Below are 19,205 nucleotides of genomic sequence, written 5' to 3' on the forward strand. Positions count from 1 at the left end.
CGTTTACTCCATTTACTCTTTCCTTGATGGAGGGAACTCTGGGCATCTCTGCTCAAGCTGCTGCCCCCGCAACCCGGTCTTGGATAATCGAAAGAGGATGGATGGATGGATGGATTGATTTGTGTGAAAAACAGTTCATTTATAAAAATTCTTTGTTGCCTTTATTGTTTAAGGATCACCTTTTCACTTGTAGAGTATTTTGATGTAGTTTGAAAATTTAAAGCCAGTCCCCCATTTTAGGGATTGAGTAGAACGATGCCAGCAGCTAGTAGCTGGGAGAACTAGCTCTACTCATTTGAGCCTCTTCCACGCTGGCCAGTGAGGATCCTTTGGCATTTCTTCTGCTCTGTTAAGCATTTTTTCTAAATTCCTTTTTTCATAAATTTTTAATTCATAAAGATTTACAAAGCCTACAACAATGTGAGAGGCTCTCCACATGGTCTCTTTGTCCCACTTGCATTTGGCAGAAGGTTCTGTACAACAACATCAATATTTATTTCTATAGCATACAAATGATGTAGCGTAAAGTGCTTTGCAGGATGAAGAAAGAAAAAAGAAAAAAATATATACAAATTTGGAAATGCTAATTAACAAAGAATACAGTATGGTCCGATGGCCAGGGAAGACAGAAAAAACAAAAAAAAAAACTCCAGATGGTTGGAGAAAAAAACTAAATCTGTGGTGGTCCCAAAGCTACAAGACCACCCAGCCACCCCCGGGCATTCTACCTGACATAAAGGATCTCAATCAGTCCTCATGGTTTACAGGCTTCACGTGGAAGAATTAGATGATGCTGGTCATGCGGACCTCTGGCCTTCAATCCATCAATGGAGGGACTGCACGGTGTCCTGATCAGGTGGTGGGGGCACAGATCACCAGCACAGAGAACCGGAAAAAGAACAGAAGAGAAAGTAGGGGTCAGTATGGATTGTAGAGATATGATAAAAATGATAATTCAATACATATACAGAATAACAGGGTTACACTAAAATGAAGCTCTGAGAAAGTCTTGTTACAATAAGGGGTTTTTAGCAGTTTTTTTTAAAGTGCTCCACCGTATCAGCCCTGGTGAATTTCGGTCGGTCAGCTCTTCCAGATTTTAGGTGCATAACAGCAGAAGGCGGCCTCAGCACTTCTTTCAAGTTTAGCTCTTGGAATTCTAAGCAGACAGACATTCTGAAATATAGGATGGAGCAGATTATTTAAGGCTTTGTAAACCATAAGCAGTATTTTAAAGTGAATTCTAAATGGCACAGGTAACCAGTGTAATGACGCTAAGACTGGTGTGATGTGCTCAGATATTCTCTTTTTAGTTAAGATTATGGCAGCTGCATTCTGCACTCATTGTAACTGATTGATGTATTTTTTCTGTAGTCCAGAGAGGAGTGCATTACAGTAATCTAGCCAACTAAAAACAAAAGCGTGAACTAATTTTTCAGCATCTTGCAAAGTTATAAGGGGTCTAATTTTGGCATATTTCTTAAGTGAAAAAATGCTGTCCAAGTACTCTGATTAATATGTGATTTAAAATTCAGGTCAGAGTCAATAGTTACCCCTAAATTCTTTACCTCCGTCTTGACTTTTAATCCTAATGCATCAAGTTTATTTCTAATACCCTCATTATATCCATTTTTGCCAATCACTAAGATTTCCGATTTCTCCTCATTTAGTTTGAGAAAATTACTACTCATCCATTTAGAAACACAAGTAACATCTGAAGTAGCTCTGGAAGGTTCTCTAACAGCTTCTACTACTTGACTGTCTGACACTGAACTCTATGCTGCCCTCTTCCTCAGATCTGCTCCTAGTACTCTGACTATATACATGATAGCTGCTGCTCATCAGAAAAAAAATGAAATGTAGAGATGTCAGGTAATTGAAAGAAATGATTCTGGGCATCTCTCTCCTAGGAGGATTCATGTTGCCAATGTGCTTGCATCATTTGTGCATTAGTGGCTAAGCAGCTGTCTTTGTTCAGAGGTTTCCCTTTGCCAGCGTGCTTTACTCGCTTCTGTATTCACGGCGGGAGGACAGGAGAAAAAGGAGTACTGTTTTGCCGATGTGATCACCTCACTTCTGTATTAGCCGCTAAGCGAGTGACTCTTTCTTCAGAAGTTTCGCTTTGCCGACATGCTCGCTTTGAGCTACATTTTTTTGTATGAATATGTGCTATATAAATAAAAGTTGATTGATTGATTGATTGTGTATCCTCGGAGGTGGAGCTCTTACCCCGACTCCACCTCTCACTTCCGGGCTGGACGAACACACACACTTCCACGTGTAGATGTTTATATATAAGATTACTACCGTATCTTGTTTACTTTATCACTATCCATTCAGATACCTGTCATTTACTTATTTATGTCTGATCTATTACAGTATGATATCATTCTTTACCTGTCTTGCACCTGTCCTGTAGTTATGTGTATGGTGCATTGGGGTGCAGGGGAACTTTATTTTGTGGCATTGTTGGCTACAATAGGGTGTATGGATGGTCTGATAATAAAACCACTTGACTTGATTCCTTGTTGCCCTTTTTGTTCACAAGCCAGGAGTTGATGGTTATCCTCCCTCTTGTGGGGCTTTTTGATTTATTTGTGGACATTTTGGTTTGTTTTGCCAGCTCCTCATATTTGCAGCAGGTAGTATTTGGTGCCTGGCTGAGCTTAAGGTTGCCCTCTCCTAGGCAGGTTAGTGAAGGTCCGGATTATTTTTGGAGATCTCACACCCATTGTTGTTGAAGAACGTTGACATTTCTGTCCTACTAGTTGTAATTATTGTACATACAGGGATTCATAGACCTAATGTAATTGAAATTATGATGCTGCTGACTTACTGTGGCACGGGTATGACTGTTGTTTTTCTTTTATGGAATTTATTAAAAACATGTAACATTCCATACAATCAAGTCATGATGTAACAAAACTAAATTTAAATTAACCCCCAACCATGAGAAAGAGAGGACGGCCAACAGCCAGAGTAAAACTGGTGAGAGTAGGAAGTCCATCCATTGATTATCCAACCCGCTATATACTAACTACAGGGTCATGGGGGTCTGCTGGAGACAATCCCAGCCAACACAGGGTGCAAGGCAGGAAACAAACCCTGGGCAGGGCGCCAGCCCACCATAGGGTGTGCACACATACTTTAGAATTGCCAATGCTCCTGACTTGCATGTCTTTGGACTGTGGGAGGAAACCCATGCAGACACAGGGAGAACATGCAAACTGCACGCAGGGAGGACCCAGGTAGCGAACCCAGGTCTCCTTACTGCAAGGCAGCAGTGCTACCCACTGCACCACTGATCTGCCCTGGATGTCCTAATCTCTAATATAAATGCTTATTCTAAAATGTTACTGATTAGGTCCTGCCGGGTTTAAAAAAAAGTTTTGCTCAGATCCTCTAAGTGAGAATTTCATTTTTTTCCAGTTTCAAATAGCATATAACATCAGTTACTCTCTGACTTAACAGAGGTGGGTTAGGATTTTTCCAATTGACTAAGATAAGGCCACGTGCCAATAGTGAAGTAAAGGCAATCACAGTTTGTTTGTCCTTCTCCACTGTAAGTCCCTCTGTGACACAGCTGTTAGTGGATTAGGAGGGATTGTTACACCAAGACTGTCTGATAGGCAGAGCTGGACTGACGTTTACAATCAGCTGGAGCTTTTCTGGTGGCCTGGCCTGGCATTCAGAGTAACCAGTGAAATAAACTAATGGTGAAATTATATAATGTTGCTATACTGGGAAAACGAGTAGTGGTGTCCAGGATTTGTTACAAAACAAAGTTGGTAAGTACATTCCATATGTACACTGCTACAACCACCAGCTACATTTAGCAGTGATACATGCAATGGAATCAGAATTTCTGGCTAAGAAGTTCTTTGACTGGTCAAATTCATTGAACACATTTTGTCACAGACATTATGTTTCACACACATACAATACACACACACACTGAAAAGACTTCTAGAAATACGGTGGACCAGTCATTATGATGTCACAAAGTCCATTGTCAACAATGAGGAAGCTATAAGGGGGCTTCTTTCAGAGGTAGCAGAGGCTGACACTGCCCCTTTTGACATTTGCATAGAGGGCATGTGGTCTTTTGACCCAATTAAAAAAGCAGAATTTCTTCAATACAGGAAAATTCCTCTTTCATGTGCTCGTTGTGCTGAAACCAGCCAATGCAATTCTACAGGCGCATGCGGTGGATTTGTGCACTGCTGTGGAGGTGGTAACAGCTTCACTTGCCACACTGAAGGAGATGAGATGCGACTCATTCTGGGAGGAGCATTTCTCTCAGCGTTCAAGCAGGCCTACCAATTCGTTCAAAAGGAAACAGAAAGTTAATTTACAGCTTGATGATAGTATTGTCGTGTCTACGCTTGGGCATGGTGACTCTGATGAACAAATTGCTCCTAATCAGACTTTTAAAAGGCCTATGTTCAGCATTCTTGATAGAGCTATTGTGGAAATGGAGACAAGAGTCTCTCAGAGAAATTTTGAATTATTGAGGGCCACATCGCTTCTCTTGCCAAAATCAGAATTATTTCTTGATTATTCTCTCCTGAAACCACTTCAGGCACTTGCAGGCACAGAGCAAAATAGCATGAGCTTGCAAAATGAAACTGCTGTGGCAAAAGCAATGTTGATCAATAAACTGCCAGCTGATAATAATCTCTTTGAAGCATACAAATGCATTCAGCAGTACAAAGAGGCCTTCCCTATGTTGCATTCGCTATATGTCACATCACTCATCATTGGTGTGTCTTCAGCTGCATGCAAAAGCTCTTTCTCTACTTTGAACCGCATTCTCACTCCACTCCGCTGAACAATGCTGCATTCTAGGAAGAGAAATTTAGTCATTCTGGTACATGAGAAAAACATCACAGAAAATCTAGACATGAATGAATTTATTTCAGAATTTGCGAAGAGTAACCGCAGACTGATCCTGTAGATAATATCCAGGTTAAACACTGGAAACTGATATCCTATAGCCTCTCTAATGACTACAATGAGCCACGTTTCTGTTCTTGCTCTCATATGTTGTATACATTTGACTCTATTGATATTTACCTTGTAGATGTGTTCTATATTTGTTCACAAAGAATCATAATACAAGTTCCATTGCCTCTGTTAATTTTATTGAACAATAGGTTATGATTTATGCCACAATTTTTGCTTTTATATTTTATATAAAACTATGTTGTTATTATTATTTGACCCCCCCTACAAAAATGGGAATGGATGGATGGATGGATATTTTTTGCCCAGCCCCCCCCAGACAATCCAAATGCCCACCCACACATGAAATTCTGGTCACACCTCTGTGTAGTGGGCACACATCCTTTCGGTTTAGTGTTGGTGGATTTCTCTGCTGGTTTCTGGTTAGAGGGTATCTAGTTTTTGTTCAAGTCAAGTTTTGACTTTCCGTGCGTCTCTCACTCTGACAGTTAAACGGGAGTGCTATGATGACAGGTGTGTACATCTGGTGATTTTGTGATTAAAGTTATATATGAAGATTTTTAAAGGTTTATAATATACTTTCAATTATATTAGGGTGTTCTATGGGTTTTGGTATTTGTTACTGAGTATTTATTTTGTTTTATTTTTGTTTCAAATTTTAAAGAAGTGTAGCGTATGGTCACATTTTTAACTTTGTTTTTCCTTTTTCCCTCAAAGTGACTGAATAGAAATTTTAATTTTAATTGTTTTATTAATGAAACAAGTATGTGAGTGGAATGATTTGTCTTTTTTAAATGTACTAAATGTTCTTTATTTTGTGATAAGTTTGTTAATGAACGTGTCTTGTTTTTACTTTATTTTAAGATTTTTAAAGTGCATCTCTCACGCTTTGACAGTTAAACCTCAGCACTATGATGATAAGAGTGACTGAATATACTACACGAAATGTCTGTAAAGATCAAAAAATTATAGAAAAGATCAGATTAGCACAAACTAACAGGAAATATTACTCAGTGAAATAACAACAGCGAAAAGAGATCAAATATATTGTTCGGATTTAAACTTTAAGTCAGAGACTTGAAGATCGTCTAATTCAGTGGTTCTTAAACTTTGGGGCGGGCCCCCCTAGGGGGGCGCGAAGTAACAAAAAGGGTGATGCGAAGATGTGAAAAAAGAAAACAAGAATCAAAAATATAAAAAATACATCTATTGAAACCAAAACAAATTAACTTAAACTATATTCTGATACTAGAAAAATAAATATAGAGTTAGATAAATATCGATAAAAGTTAAGTAGGTATAATGAAATATGCAACTATGATATATCATTAATTAAAAAAGAACAAATTGGTATTAGTGGGCTCCATTCAAAAAACGTTAGGGGGGCGCGATTAAAACTATTATGAAAACTCGGGTCGCAAATACTTAATGGTTGAGAAACGCTGGTCTAATTCGTGTTGCCATCAGGGAGTGTTTCTTCCCAATGAAGAGGCCTATCCAAGAGAATTAAAAGATTTGTTGTTTGTTGAAAGTGAAATCCACATACGCAAGTGACAGAGATGCGAAGTTGCTGGTGCGTAGCGCAGGCAGGGTGGGTTGGCGAGCGAAGCCCCCTAGTGAGGTTTAAAATAAAAACAAGAGGGTCCGAGGAGATCACAAAATGATTCCTCTGAAGAACAAAAACAAAATCTGCTGTGGGCCTAACAGAAAATCAGAATTGTTTAGGTTAAGGCACAAGACACATTACAGATTACGATTTTAGTTTTTTTAGTTTGTCCCTTGTGGACAACTGAGTGTCACTTGATTTTGCTTGTGAAGAATAACCCTGCATCCCTGTAACATTTATTACTCAGAATTCTAAACCTGCATGGCTGGCTTGAAACTTGCAGGACATCCTTCATAAACTACAATCTTATGTTTGTTTTACAGGAGCAGCTCCAACAGTGGATCCAAGCCAACCAGGGAAAAACTATTACATCCTAAAAAACAGCCTAACATGGAGCAGTGCTCAACAGGCCTGCATGACCTGCTTTGAAGATCTGGCAGTGATCAACTCTGCGGAACTCACCCGGGCTATTCCCAGTCCTTCTTATGCCACTTGGATTGGACTTAGTAGATCCAGTGCTGGGGATTTTGTGTGGGTCATTGATAATCAAACAGTTTATGGAAACTGGGCTTCCGGAGAGCCAACTAATAACAACTGCGTATACCTGCAAACTAACAAAATGTGGAGCAGTTATCCCTGCAGCAATGTCCTCTGGTATATGTGTCAGGAAGGTAAGGTTTATCTCAATTTTACAGCCGTCACTCATATTTGTTACTATTGTAGATTTCTTGTTTCCAAATAAAGCATACGCTCTAGACAGATGTTACCCAGGGCTTCATGCTGAACCTCTACCTCCATGTGCTGTTTGCCTCTATCTCCACCTTTTTGGGATTTGGGTATACATTTTGTCATGATGGTCTCCAAGGGTGACCCTGTTTTCCCTTTCAGACTCTTTACTATGTTGACCTGAACAGAATGGCGTAAATCCCAACTCTAGCCCTTGTATGCTTACTTTTAATACCCTGGTCATTCAGAATTATCTGCTATTGCCTTCCTTTCTTTTAAATTTGTAATCCTGGGCAATTAGACTGAGTACCAGAAGAGACAGGAAAGAAAGAAAGTTATACCTTTAATTATACTGTGGCGGCCACAGTATTTTCAAGATCCCTGTATTTTCTCCCCAGACCGACAGATGGCATCCCCTTGGTTTTCAGCGGGGCCACGGGTTGTGGGCATGCAAGCTCAACCCTGCTGGGGCCCGTGGCCACTGCCAGGGGATGCCTGGCAGGGCCCTATTTAGCAGCAATTCCACCACATCCAGAAGTACTGCCAGAAGAAGCTCGTTGGGCGACTGGACTCCGTCTGGGTGCCCTATAAAAAGAGCCAGTTACCACCATTCAACAGGAGGAAGTGCATGGAGCTCTTGAGGAGGAAAGGAGGTGGAAGGACTGGAGGCAAAGGGACTGTGTTTGTTTTGCTCTCTGAATTGTGTGCCGGACTGCAAATAAACAGAGTGCTGTGTGGCAAAATTGTTTTCTGCCTGTCTGTGTCAGGGATAGGGTGGCTGTATGCGCCCAGGCTTCACAATTTATCATAGATAATTCCCAAAATATAAGCATAGTAAAGAATAAGGTTTGGCAAAATAATATTAATACAACCTGAATAATAATCACTTCATTTTGCTTAGACTACCAGGTGGCTCTCAAGTTCAAGTTCAAGCACTTTATTGTCACCGTGTAACACAACAAAATTACTTTTTGTGACAGCCCCAAGGTGCATTTAAAGAAAAGCCAAATAATTCCAAATGTGTCATATACAGTGTTAAGTGATCAAGTAACCAGAGCAAATTATTATTGCTCAAAGTACAGCAGCATAAATTGTTATTGCACCTGTTAATGAGTAGTACATTACATAGATAGATATGAATGGAACTATATAATAGATAGATAGAGTGAAAGACGCTATATAGTACCCGCCCCGGCATAGACTATGCAGAGGCACGTGTAAAAGTCAGATAGATAGATAGATAGATAGATATGAAAGGCACTATATAATAGATAGCAGCGGACCCCCGTGACCCTGTGTTCAGATTCAGCGGGTTGGAAAATGGATGGATGGATGGATAGATAGATAGTTAGATAGATAGATAGATATGAAAGGCACTATATAACAGATAGATAGATAGATAGATAGATAGATAGATAGATAGATAGATAGATAGATAGATAGATAGATACTTTATTAATCACAAGGGGAAATTCACATACTCCAGCAGCAGCATAATGATAAAAAACAATATTAAATTAAAGAGTGATAACAATGAAGGTATAACAGACAATAACTTTGTATAATGTTAACATTTACTCCCCCTGGTGGAACTGAAGAGTCACATAGTGTGGGGTCTCCTCAGTCTGTCAGTGGAGTAGGATGGTGATAGCAGTCTGTCGCTGAAGCTGCTCCTCTGTCTGGAGATGATCCTGTTCAGTAGATTCTCCATGATTGACAGGAGTCTGCTCAGCGCCCATCGCTTTGCCACGGATGTCAAACTGTTCAGTTCTGTGCCTTCCTCACCAGTTTGTCCAGGCTTGAGACGTCCCTCTTCTTTATGCTGCCTCTCCATCACAGGGCGCTCGCCACAACCGTCTGATAGAACATCTGCAGCATCTTATTGCAGATGTTGAAGGATACCAGTCTTCTAAGGAAGTATAGTCGGCTCTGACCTGTCTTACACAGAGCATCAGTATTGGCAGTCCAGTCCAATATATCATCCAGCTGTACTCCCAGGTATTTATAGATCTGTACCCTCTGCACACAGTCACCTCTGATGATCACGGGGTCCATGAGGGGCCTGGGCCTCCTAAAATCAACCACCAGCTCCTTGGTTTTGCTGGTGTTCAGGTGTAGGTGGTTTGAGTCGCACCATTTAACAAAGTCCTTGATTAGGTTCCTATACTCCTCCTGCCCACTCCTGCTGCAGCCCACATATTCTATATTGTAATACATTAGTATATTGCACATTACCAATATAGCTTATTGCACATGTTCAATTAAAAATGATCATAGACTGATGAGATTCAGAGTTCAGAAAGTTTATGGCAGATGGGAAAAAGCTATTTTTTAATCTTTTTGTGTATACTCTGTCTTAGTATGCTGAATAATTCTACATAATCTGGCATAGCTCTTAGTTGGAGTGGCTTTCTGCATGAATGCAACTGCTTAGAGATGTTATGCCTCTCTCTCAGTCCTTCATTTAAGTCCAGTTTTGGACTAGCGAGGGGTCTGTTCATGATTCAGCTCTTCAGCGTGTCTTTCTCCACGCCAAATCCAGCTACCAGCCCACACAGACCCATTCATGTCCTTTCATCTCAGCCACTTGTATTCCACCAGGCTGTCTTCAAAGAAGGGGAAGAGGTGTAGAACTTCTCTTCCTTCCGTAGACTTATGAAATTGACCTATCCTTTACACTCCAGGCTTTCTCCCGGGACGCACAAGATTTAAAATGTCTTTGTCTCTGGTACCAGATTTCCTACAAACTAAAACCAAAATGGGAGGCCTGAAGATTGATAGTACCCCTTATGAGAAGGATTTAGTAGTCATACTGGATTTGACACTATCAACTGCCAGACAGTGTTTAGAAGCCATTAAGAAGGCTAACAGACTGTCAGGTTATATAGCGCCTTGATATGTGGAGTACAAGTCACAGGAGGTTCTGCTCAAGCTTTATAACATACTGGTGAGACCTCATCTGGAGTCCTGGGTGAAGTTTTGGTCTCCAGTCTACAAAAAGGACACAGCAGAACTAGAAAAGGTCCAGAGAAGGGCAACTAGGCTGATTCAGGGGCTACAGTGGATGACTTATGAGGGAAGATTAAAAGAGCTGAGCCTTTACAGTTTAAGCAAAAGAAGATTAAGAGGAGATATGATTTTAAGAGGAATTAGTCAAGTGGATTGAGGGTGTTACTTTAAAATGAGTTAATCAAGAACATGGGGTAAATTTCGTACAAACATTAGGAAGTTTTTTCTTTTCACTGAGACTAACAGACACTTGGAATAAGATGATAGGCCAGGTAAGCTGTGATGGGCTGAATGGCCTGCTGTTGTCTGGATTGTTGTAATGTTCTGATGTTCTAAAAACAATGCTTCTGATGTGTCTGCACAAGTTTATAGCAAAGCATGCTTGTGAAACCAGTTATAAGCAGACCAATGCCCAAGAACGATTTATCTGATTTAGTGGGATCATAGATGTGCCAGGGAAACTGTACCACCATAGTATCACTGTACAAGAGGGTACAGAAGAATTTCAGATCAGAACACACGGAAAAAGAAGAAGCAATGGCTGAAGCTTGAGTTCCCCCTGAATGCTAGAGGGTGGCATTAGCAATATGTGTGAAATGAATTTGCAGTGAAACCCAGTGTTTCACTTTGCAGAAAAAATATTCCACTTCCAGTGAATTTCGTCCCATTCACATCAGAAAAAAGGCTTTTAGCGTTGTGACTGGTGAGTTCCAAAGTTCCAAAAAGCACTACAAAGGTTGCCCTTGGGGATTACAGTCAAAACCCCAACTCGACACCAAAAAGGGTCTTGGAAAATCTTTATGAAATAAAAGTTTTATTTTATCAAAAAGCTCTGCAATAGATAAAGCTCCGAATAGCTCAAGGGAATTGCCAGCAAAGGTTAGGCAATCACAGCAAACGAAGTCCAATACAGAATCAAAAGACGTAGTCAATAAACAGAGCACAGGATCAAAATACCAGAAAATCACAAATGCAATAGCAGAAGCACAATAAATGCACAAGAACTCTCCACTCCCTTTCACATTCAAAATGAACTGCCTGGAACTATGGAAGGCCCTCCCATAAAGACAGTGGAGGGCCGTTCCTGGTGGTGATTGGCAGGTGGCCACTCCTCTTGGGGAAAAACCCACAAAACCACATGGGACATGATATGGGCCATTTCTCTTTACAAATAAGCACAAAAGAAAATGTACATCTCTCTATTATATTAAAAAATCCTTCGACGCGATGAGACTTTTTGGAGATGAGATTTTTTGGAAAGCCGACACGGTGGCGCAGTAGTAACGCTGCTGCCTTGCAGTTAGGAGACCCGGGTTTGCTTTCTGGGTCCTCCCTGTGTGGAGTTTGCATGTTCTCCCTGTGTCTGCGTGGGTTTCCTCCCACAGTCCAAAGACATGGTGGATTGGTGTTTCTTAATTGGCCCGTGTTTGTGTGTGTCCTGCAGCGGGTTGGCACACTGCCTAGGATTGGTTCCTGCCCTGTGTTGGCTGAGATTGGCTTCAGCGGACCCCGTGACCCTGTGTTCGGATTCAGCGGATTGGAGGATGGATGGATTTTTTGGAAAAGAGATTTTTTCAGGCCCTGCGAGATGAGACTTTTGCCTTGACATTTTTTCAAGTCACGCTCTCCTCTCAAACATCCTCTCATTCATGTGAATGCTTTTGTCAGACACACTTCCTGTGCTCTCAGCTCTTATACATTTTACCGTTTTCCTCACTTTAAATTCCCAATAAAGAATACATATTATGTCTAAATTGTATTGGAGAATTTCATCACGAAGGGTTTTCAACAGAAAAAATGAGTACAGGGGCAATCCTAGCACAGAGAAATGAGAAAGTCAAACAAATTAATGCCAACAATGTCGATCGGTTAGACATCAAATTAGTTAAATGTGTCCAAAATTGTCGATCTATTACACAGCAAATTGGTTAAATGTGTATCATAGACTATGCTGAAACAGTTGGTGGTGATCGTGTGGAAGATGAAAACATCAACTTACAATTTCCCAAAGAATATCTACTACCATTAACACCGTCCGGTCTTCCACCACATGAATTATTGTAGAAAGAAGGATGTATCCAAGAAAGGTAATGTAGTGCATCTTTCGCAGATAACATTAGACAACAAAGGAGATCTTGATATGCCATTCATATTAAAACATTAACAGTTTAATGTTAGAATAGCTTTTGCAAAGACAATTAGCAAATCTCAGAGCCAAACATTCAAAAAAGTTGTTGTATATAACAGAGAGAAAGAAATGAAATTCACTCACGGGAAGTTATACAGTACATTGTGTTGTCACGATGAAAGGCCAAACACAGAATCACAATTCATTGCGATATTGAAGATAATTTAATTCAAAAACTGCTTAAAATTCAAAAGTTTTACAGTAAAAATGTAAGTTTAAAAAGTATTTGTGTGTTAATTTCAAAGCCAAACAGAACAAAATCGTATTACACAACAAATAACTCTAATGCAACATGAAACATAATTTACTTTCAAATTATTACGTCTTACTCTTTTTTTAATATAGTTAATTACTTGCTGTAATGTAAAACAGTTCTATTATGCATATGTAACAATTCTCATGAAAATAAAAATCTGTTTAAAGTGTACATCCGCATCCCCATACATGAGCGGCAGAACCGCAAAGAGGCTAGCGTGTAGCGAGAGAGTGAAGCGAGCAGGGGAATAAATAAAATAAACATTAATACAAATAAATGACATAAGTTTAAACAATGCAAACAAACTACACAACTGTGAACTCCAGGCAGGAGAGAAAGGCTGGCTGAGACATAATGTTTGTTTCCTGTCTGCAAGTGCTTTCATTAATTAATTCCGCGTGTGTCTGCCTTTCCTTTAGTACTAAAATAAAGATCTCTAGTGAAAGAGAAACAATCACTGGAAACGTGCATATCCTCAACTAGGTTAAGGCTGAGGTTAATGGTTAATGGCAGGGGTTTAGCAGCAGCAACTTTCCATGTAGTGAGTTTTCTTGTGGACAAAACACAGCAAAGTTTATAAAGGTGTGTTTTTAGAATGACTTTGTATGGAAAATATGCAGCACGTCACATTAACACTTTTTTAAAATGAATTAATCTTACCAATGTGTTACTGACTATATGCTGTGAGACTTGCCCGGACAGCACCAGTCGGAAACCACATCTTTATCAAAAGTCACACGTTTATTAATCACCTTCAAATACAGGATTAAAGTCCTGAACACCACACAATGCATTCAGCAATTAAATCTCCCCAATAAACCTTCTCTTCGTCAATCTTTAGCCTCCTCTATTCTTCTCCTCTTCGTCCAACTCCCACTCCCGACTCAAGCTCCCCGACTGTTAGGAGGCGGCGCCTTTTATTTCCCGCCCAGATGTGCTCCAGGTGGCTGATAATGAACTTCCGGAAGTACTTCCTGGTGTGGCGGAAGTGCTACCCTTTGCACCGGAAGCACTCTGGGCGCCCCTAGCAGGTTCCTCCGCCATCTTGCAGAGTGTGGCGGAAGTAACTAATTCCGGGTCCCACGAGGTTTAAGGTGCCCTCTGGTGGTGGCCACGGGTTCCAACGAGTTATAATCTTCTCTCTCTTTTCCTGTGGTCTTCTCCTGCTACAGGGTGGTTGTCCCCTCGTGGCCCGGAAGCAATTTATGCCACCTTCCGGTCCTTTTAGGTGTCCCGGCCGGGTCAAAACCCCAGCCGTCTGTGACAATACTTTACCCTTCAGAAAAGAACACAGGTAAATACGAAAGTGTGAAGGAGGCTTTATGGGGCAATGTTCTTTGTTCTTCACCCAAAAAAGTCCTTTCAAATCTAAAAAAATCTCTGTCTAATTTCATGTTATGCAATTAGAAAATTGGCTACGAAACAAACTTTAGTGTCAGGTTTGTGAAACTGAATGCTCATCACATTGGTCAGCACGTAATCCTGAGCTTGGTGAATGAGGGCCAGATTGGCCTCTTAAGAGGACAGGCAGTTGGAGGACTACCTGGACATATGGGCCATTTAAGGTTTAGGGACAGCGGGGGCTATTACAGGAGGCTCAATCCTGGAGTTTCTGTTGTGAAATGAGTGCCACCCCAATTCCAAAAGTGATCACTCATTGAGGCCAAAGGCTTAATAAGGGAATGAAACTTGGGGCAAAGACTCAATCGGCCAGACATAGTTAGGTGAGGTAGTGACGGGAGGTGAAAGTTGGAAAAGGAAGTACCTGTTTGTGGTTCTTTGTGGTGGGCAAGTGGGTGACCCATCCCACCATATAGACAGTGGTTCGAACATACTTAGAAAGACCCAAAGAGGTACCAGGGCTTGTCCTATATGTGTTTATATTGGTACTTTTGACTTCTCTTTGCTTATCCCACCATTACGGATTTTTTGGACCTTTTGGACTGGTTGGATCATGAGACATGCAGAAATGACATATAGTTAAAAAACATTTAGAAACAAGCCAGGTGGCATTTTTTTTAACATATAGGGTGCTACTTCCACAGACAAAAGGCAAAAAAGTAGTGTGAGTCATCCAAAACGATCAGGAAAGCAGGCCAGCATTTCCACTGGTCTACCCTAAAGCAGCCTGAGATCAATTAAGAGAGTCTGACTTCAGCCTACAGCAGGGGAAAAGTATGTTTCCACATCAATGTTCAAAAAATATATTTGAGAATGCCCTCAATGTATAAAAAATGCCCAACTAGACTGCAAACCCTTGCATAGGAGACAAAATGGGCAAACAAATAGTTTTAATAAATATGTTTTATTTGTTTTATTGATTTTAATTAAAAGCAAATAACATTCCATACAATCAAATCAAACTTAATAAACCAAAATTCCACCCCAACCCAAAAGGAAGAGAGGAGAGCCAACCAACAAAGCAAATCTTTAAAAGCAGCAAGGAAGGAAGAGTATCCTTTTCCCCATTAGAGAAGCTTAATCTAAAATATTATTGATTACATCCTGCCAGTTTTGAAGAGATCATTTAAGTCAGAATTAATTTTTTTCCAATTTGAAGTAGTATAGGATGTCAGTGACCCACTGACTTAAAAGTGGTGGGGTGGGATTCTTCCAGTTGAGCAAGACAAGTCTACGTGCTAGTAGTGAGGTAAAGGCAATTACAAATTGCTTGTCCTTCACCATTTTAAGCCCATCTGAGAGTACTTGAGTGCCCCCAATATGTCAAAAATGCCCAACTAGAGAAGGGATGACTGCAAAACCCTTGCGTAGGAGACAAAAAAGGGCAAACAAAGTATTTTTATAAATAAATGATTATTTTACAAAATTGTTCTGTAAGAAAGTAAAACTCCACAGTGCATAAGTGGCAAAAGGAGTTGCCTGAAAAGGCAAAGGCAATCCAAGGCAAACAAATTCTGAATATGGGATCCAGAAATCATAAACCGAAAACAGAAGTGCATAACATCAAAAAGCCAGTTAACTCAAAGAATAAGCAACAGCAAAAAGTAGACACTTACCAACCACCAAGTGCATACAAATACACTGCAATTCCCATGATTCTTTAGAGGGTTGGGGGCAGTCCTTCAATGGAGATTGACAGGTGGCCCACCTCTTGGGAACCACCCACAAAACTCAAGGAACATGGCAGAAAATTGGTCTTAAACATAGAAGCCAATTAACACAAGTGACAAAAATAATTATATGATGAATAAAAAGAAATAGCAATAATAATTAAAGATTTAAAAATGAATAAAAAAGACATAAAAAGGGGATTTAAATCAGCCAACACATAACTCTAATTGTTAAACCTAAGGAGCCCATGGAGACACATTAAGAGAAAATAACTCAAAGACAGGTAGACAGCCAGTGAATGTAACTTGTCAGGACAAATTCACAGCTCTGTTTATTACTAAAATGCCGATTAAAAATACAAATCACACCGTGAGTGACTAATAAATGTAAAAGAAAACATTTAAAGAGCTAGAACACATCAGAAGCCTTGGTGTCGGTCTTGATTCTGCTAATTGCACCTCTGTGTCAGGAGCCTGAGAGTGATGCACGCCATCAGGGCTGTAGGCCACAAGTTGGAGGCAAACTGAGTGTCCAGGCTGGATGGATAGAAGATTAAGGAATTATTCAGAATAAAGTGTGTAGCTGGACAGCATGCTTCTTGTCATCTCCTAAGTCTGCATGTCCTTTTAGTAGCTTGTGTAATAAGGAATAAATCAGAGGCACAAAAAGGTTTGGGGATGACCACCCTGTATACTGAAAAAAGTCTACAAATAAAGAAAATACATCTTTACATGAGGAGTTCAAAATGGAACTGACTAACAATGGAGTCCTGTCATATATATATATATTGAAGAAGCAGGAAGAGGTGGAGTCATGAAGGCCGGAAAAGGAAGTGATGTCTGGAGACTGGGGTGATTGGTCACCTTTCATCACAATGACCTGGATTATACTGCGAAAACAATGCTGGAGTGGCTTTGGGACAATTCTCTCAGTGTCCTTGAGTGGGTCAGCCAAAGCCCAGACTTAAATCCCATAGATTATCTGTGAAGAGACCCCATGATGGCAGTTTACAGAATCCCCCATCTGACCTTGAGAGGATCTGCCAGGGGATCAACTGTTCAAATCCAGGTGTGGATTTATAGAGATTTACCAAGCAGACTCAAAGCTGGAATTACTCCCAAAGTACCAATTTAAGGGTCTGGATACTTAAATGATTGTGAGATTTCAGTTTTTGAGTTTTAATAAATTTGCAAACCTTTCTGCAGACGTGATTTAAATCAACAATGCAATAATGTATGTAGAAGGTGATGGGGTCTGAATACTTTCTAAATCCACCATATTTATTCATTGGTTTATACAGTATTTTGAAGACTCTAGTTATGAATTAAGGAAAGTTTTGGACAATCAGATTTAATTTCAGGCCACAGGTAGATGCAGCTTTCTGAATGTAGACTGGGTCTTTGAGTGTCATTATTAACAAATTTCTCTGCTTTCTTTTACCCCTTTAAATCACTGTAGACCCCTATCAGGGAACCTTGACAGCTTCCAGTATCACCAGCTATTCAGTCATGCTGAACTGGACTCAGGCACCAGGGCCGGTGACCTCCTATACCCTGAAAGTGACCGGACCTACAAATCAGACGCAAACCCTCACGCTGGGCAACGTCACCGGGACCGTTCTGCAGAACCTGATCCCGGCCAGCTTGTACACATTCGAAGTGATCCCAAATAAATGCCAACAAAGCCTGAACTCAGTCACGGGCTCCGCTTACACGAGTAAGTAACTTCTTAATTATGGGGGGATTCCGATAGGATTGGTGCCTTTAATAAGGATCAGCTGGGAATGGAACAGAAATATCAGAGTTAAGACTTGTGAGTCAATGACGCAGACCCTGATGAGAGAAGTTTAGACTTTATGTGAAGTTTGTAGCGGATCTTGTCTTCATAGACATGGCAGTGAAGGGTGATCCAAGAGGAAGTGAACCCTCTAAATGTCAGGATGGATTGCCTTCACTTTAGATTGTAGCCTTGCATCTTCTTGGCTGCCATTTGGATTCTGCTTTTCCTTTACTGGTTATTTTGGATACCACTTTATGTTCCTATACTTTGATTGGTTTATCGGTAGACTTGAATTAAATATATTGGTTTTCCTCCCACATGCTGATGACAGGTTAATTAAGTATTGTAAATTGGCCCTACGTGGGGTGGTGGGCGATTGTGCCTTGCCCCTCATTCATTACTACAGTCATGGCCAAAAGTTTTGAGAATGACACAAATATTAATTTTCACAAAGTTTGCTGCCTCAGCTTTTATTATGGCAATTTACATATACTCCAGAATGTTATGAAGAGAGCTCAGATGAATTGCAATTTATTGCAAAGTCCCTCTTTGCCATGAAAATGAACTGAATCCCAAAAAAACATTTCCACTGCTGTTGTGAAGAAGGCTTCAGGGCACCCAAGAAAGTCCAGCAAGTGTCAAGATGGTCTCCTAAAGTTGATTCAGCTGTGGGCACCACCATTGCAGAGCTTGCTCAGGAATGGCAGCAGGTTTGCGTGAGTACATCTGCACGCACAGTGAGACGAAGACTTTTGGAGGATGGCCTGGTGGGTGTCAAGAAGGGCAGCAAAGAAGCCAAGAAAAATATCGGGGACAGACTGATATTCTGGGATTGGACTGCTGGGGTCAAGTCATTTTCTCTGATGAATCCCCTCTCCGATTATTTGGGGCATCTGGAAAAAAGAAAAGGTGTGTGGTACTACCATCAGTCCTGCGTCATGCCAACAGTAAAGCATCCTGAGACCATTCATGTCAGCCAAGGCAGTGGGCTCAATAACAATTTTGCCTAAGAAAGAAAGAATGGGAGCAAAACATCCTCTGAGAGCAACTTCTCCAAACCATCCCAGAAAAGGTGACCAACAACAGCATGATGGCGCACCGGGCCATAAGGGAAAATTGATAACCAAGTGGCTCAGGGAACAAAACATGGAAATTTAGGGTCCATGGCCCCATTGAGAACTTGTGGTCAATCCTCAAGAGGCAGGTGGACAAACAAAAACCCACCAATTCTGACAAACTTCAAGCATTGATTATGCAGGAATGGGCAGCCATCAGTCAGGATTTGGCCCAGAAGTTGATTAACAGCATGCCAGGGAGAATAAAAAGAAGGGCTAACACTGCAAATATTGTCTCTTTGCATAAACTTAAAGTAATTGTCAATAAAAGTCTTTAAAACTTATGAAATGCTTGTAATTCTACTTCAGTATACCATAGAACTATCTGACAAAAAGATCTAAAAAGACTGAAGTAGCAAATTTTGTGAAAACCAACACTTGTCTCATTCTCAAAACTTTCGGCCACGACTGTAGTTCTTGCTATGTGCAACTCATTCTGTTGGGTTAGGTTGTAGCCTTCCAAGACTCTGAATCTGATCAAACAGGTAT

At 40.6% G+C, this 19,205-nt stretch overlaps 1 protein-coding gene across 1 annotated transcript in view; it reads left to right on the forward strand.

Annotated features, from left to right (window-relative positions):
* Positions 1-6,986: 6,986 nt before the first annotated feature.
* LOC120526439 overlaps positions 6,987-19,205 on the forward strand; it is a 76,578-nt gene continuing 64,359 nt past the window's right edge. The window contains exons 1-2 of the mRNA XM_039749610.1: positions 6,987-7,242; positions 17,281-17,538. Coding sequence (XP_039605544.1) covers positions 6,987-7,242; positions 17,281-17,538 — 514 coding nt within the window. The remainder of the gene's footprint in view (positions 7,243-17,280; positions 17,539-19,205) is intronic.

The sequence above is a fragment of the Polypterus senegalus genome, chromosome 3, assembly GCF_016835505.1.
Source record: "Polypterus senegalus isolate Bchr_013 chromosome 3, ASM1683550v1, whole genome shotgun sequence".
Taxonomy (NCBI): Eukaryota; Metazoa; Chordata; class Cladistia; order Polypteriformes; family Polypteridae; genus Polypterus; species Polypterus senegalus.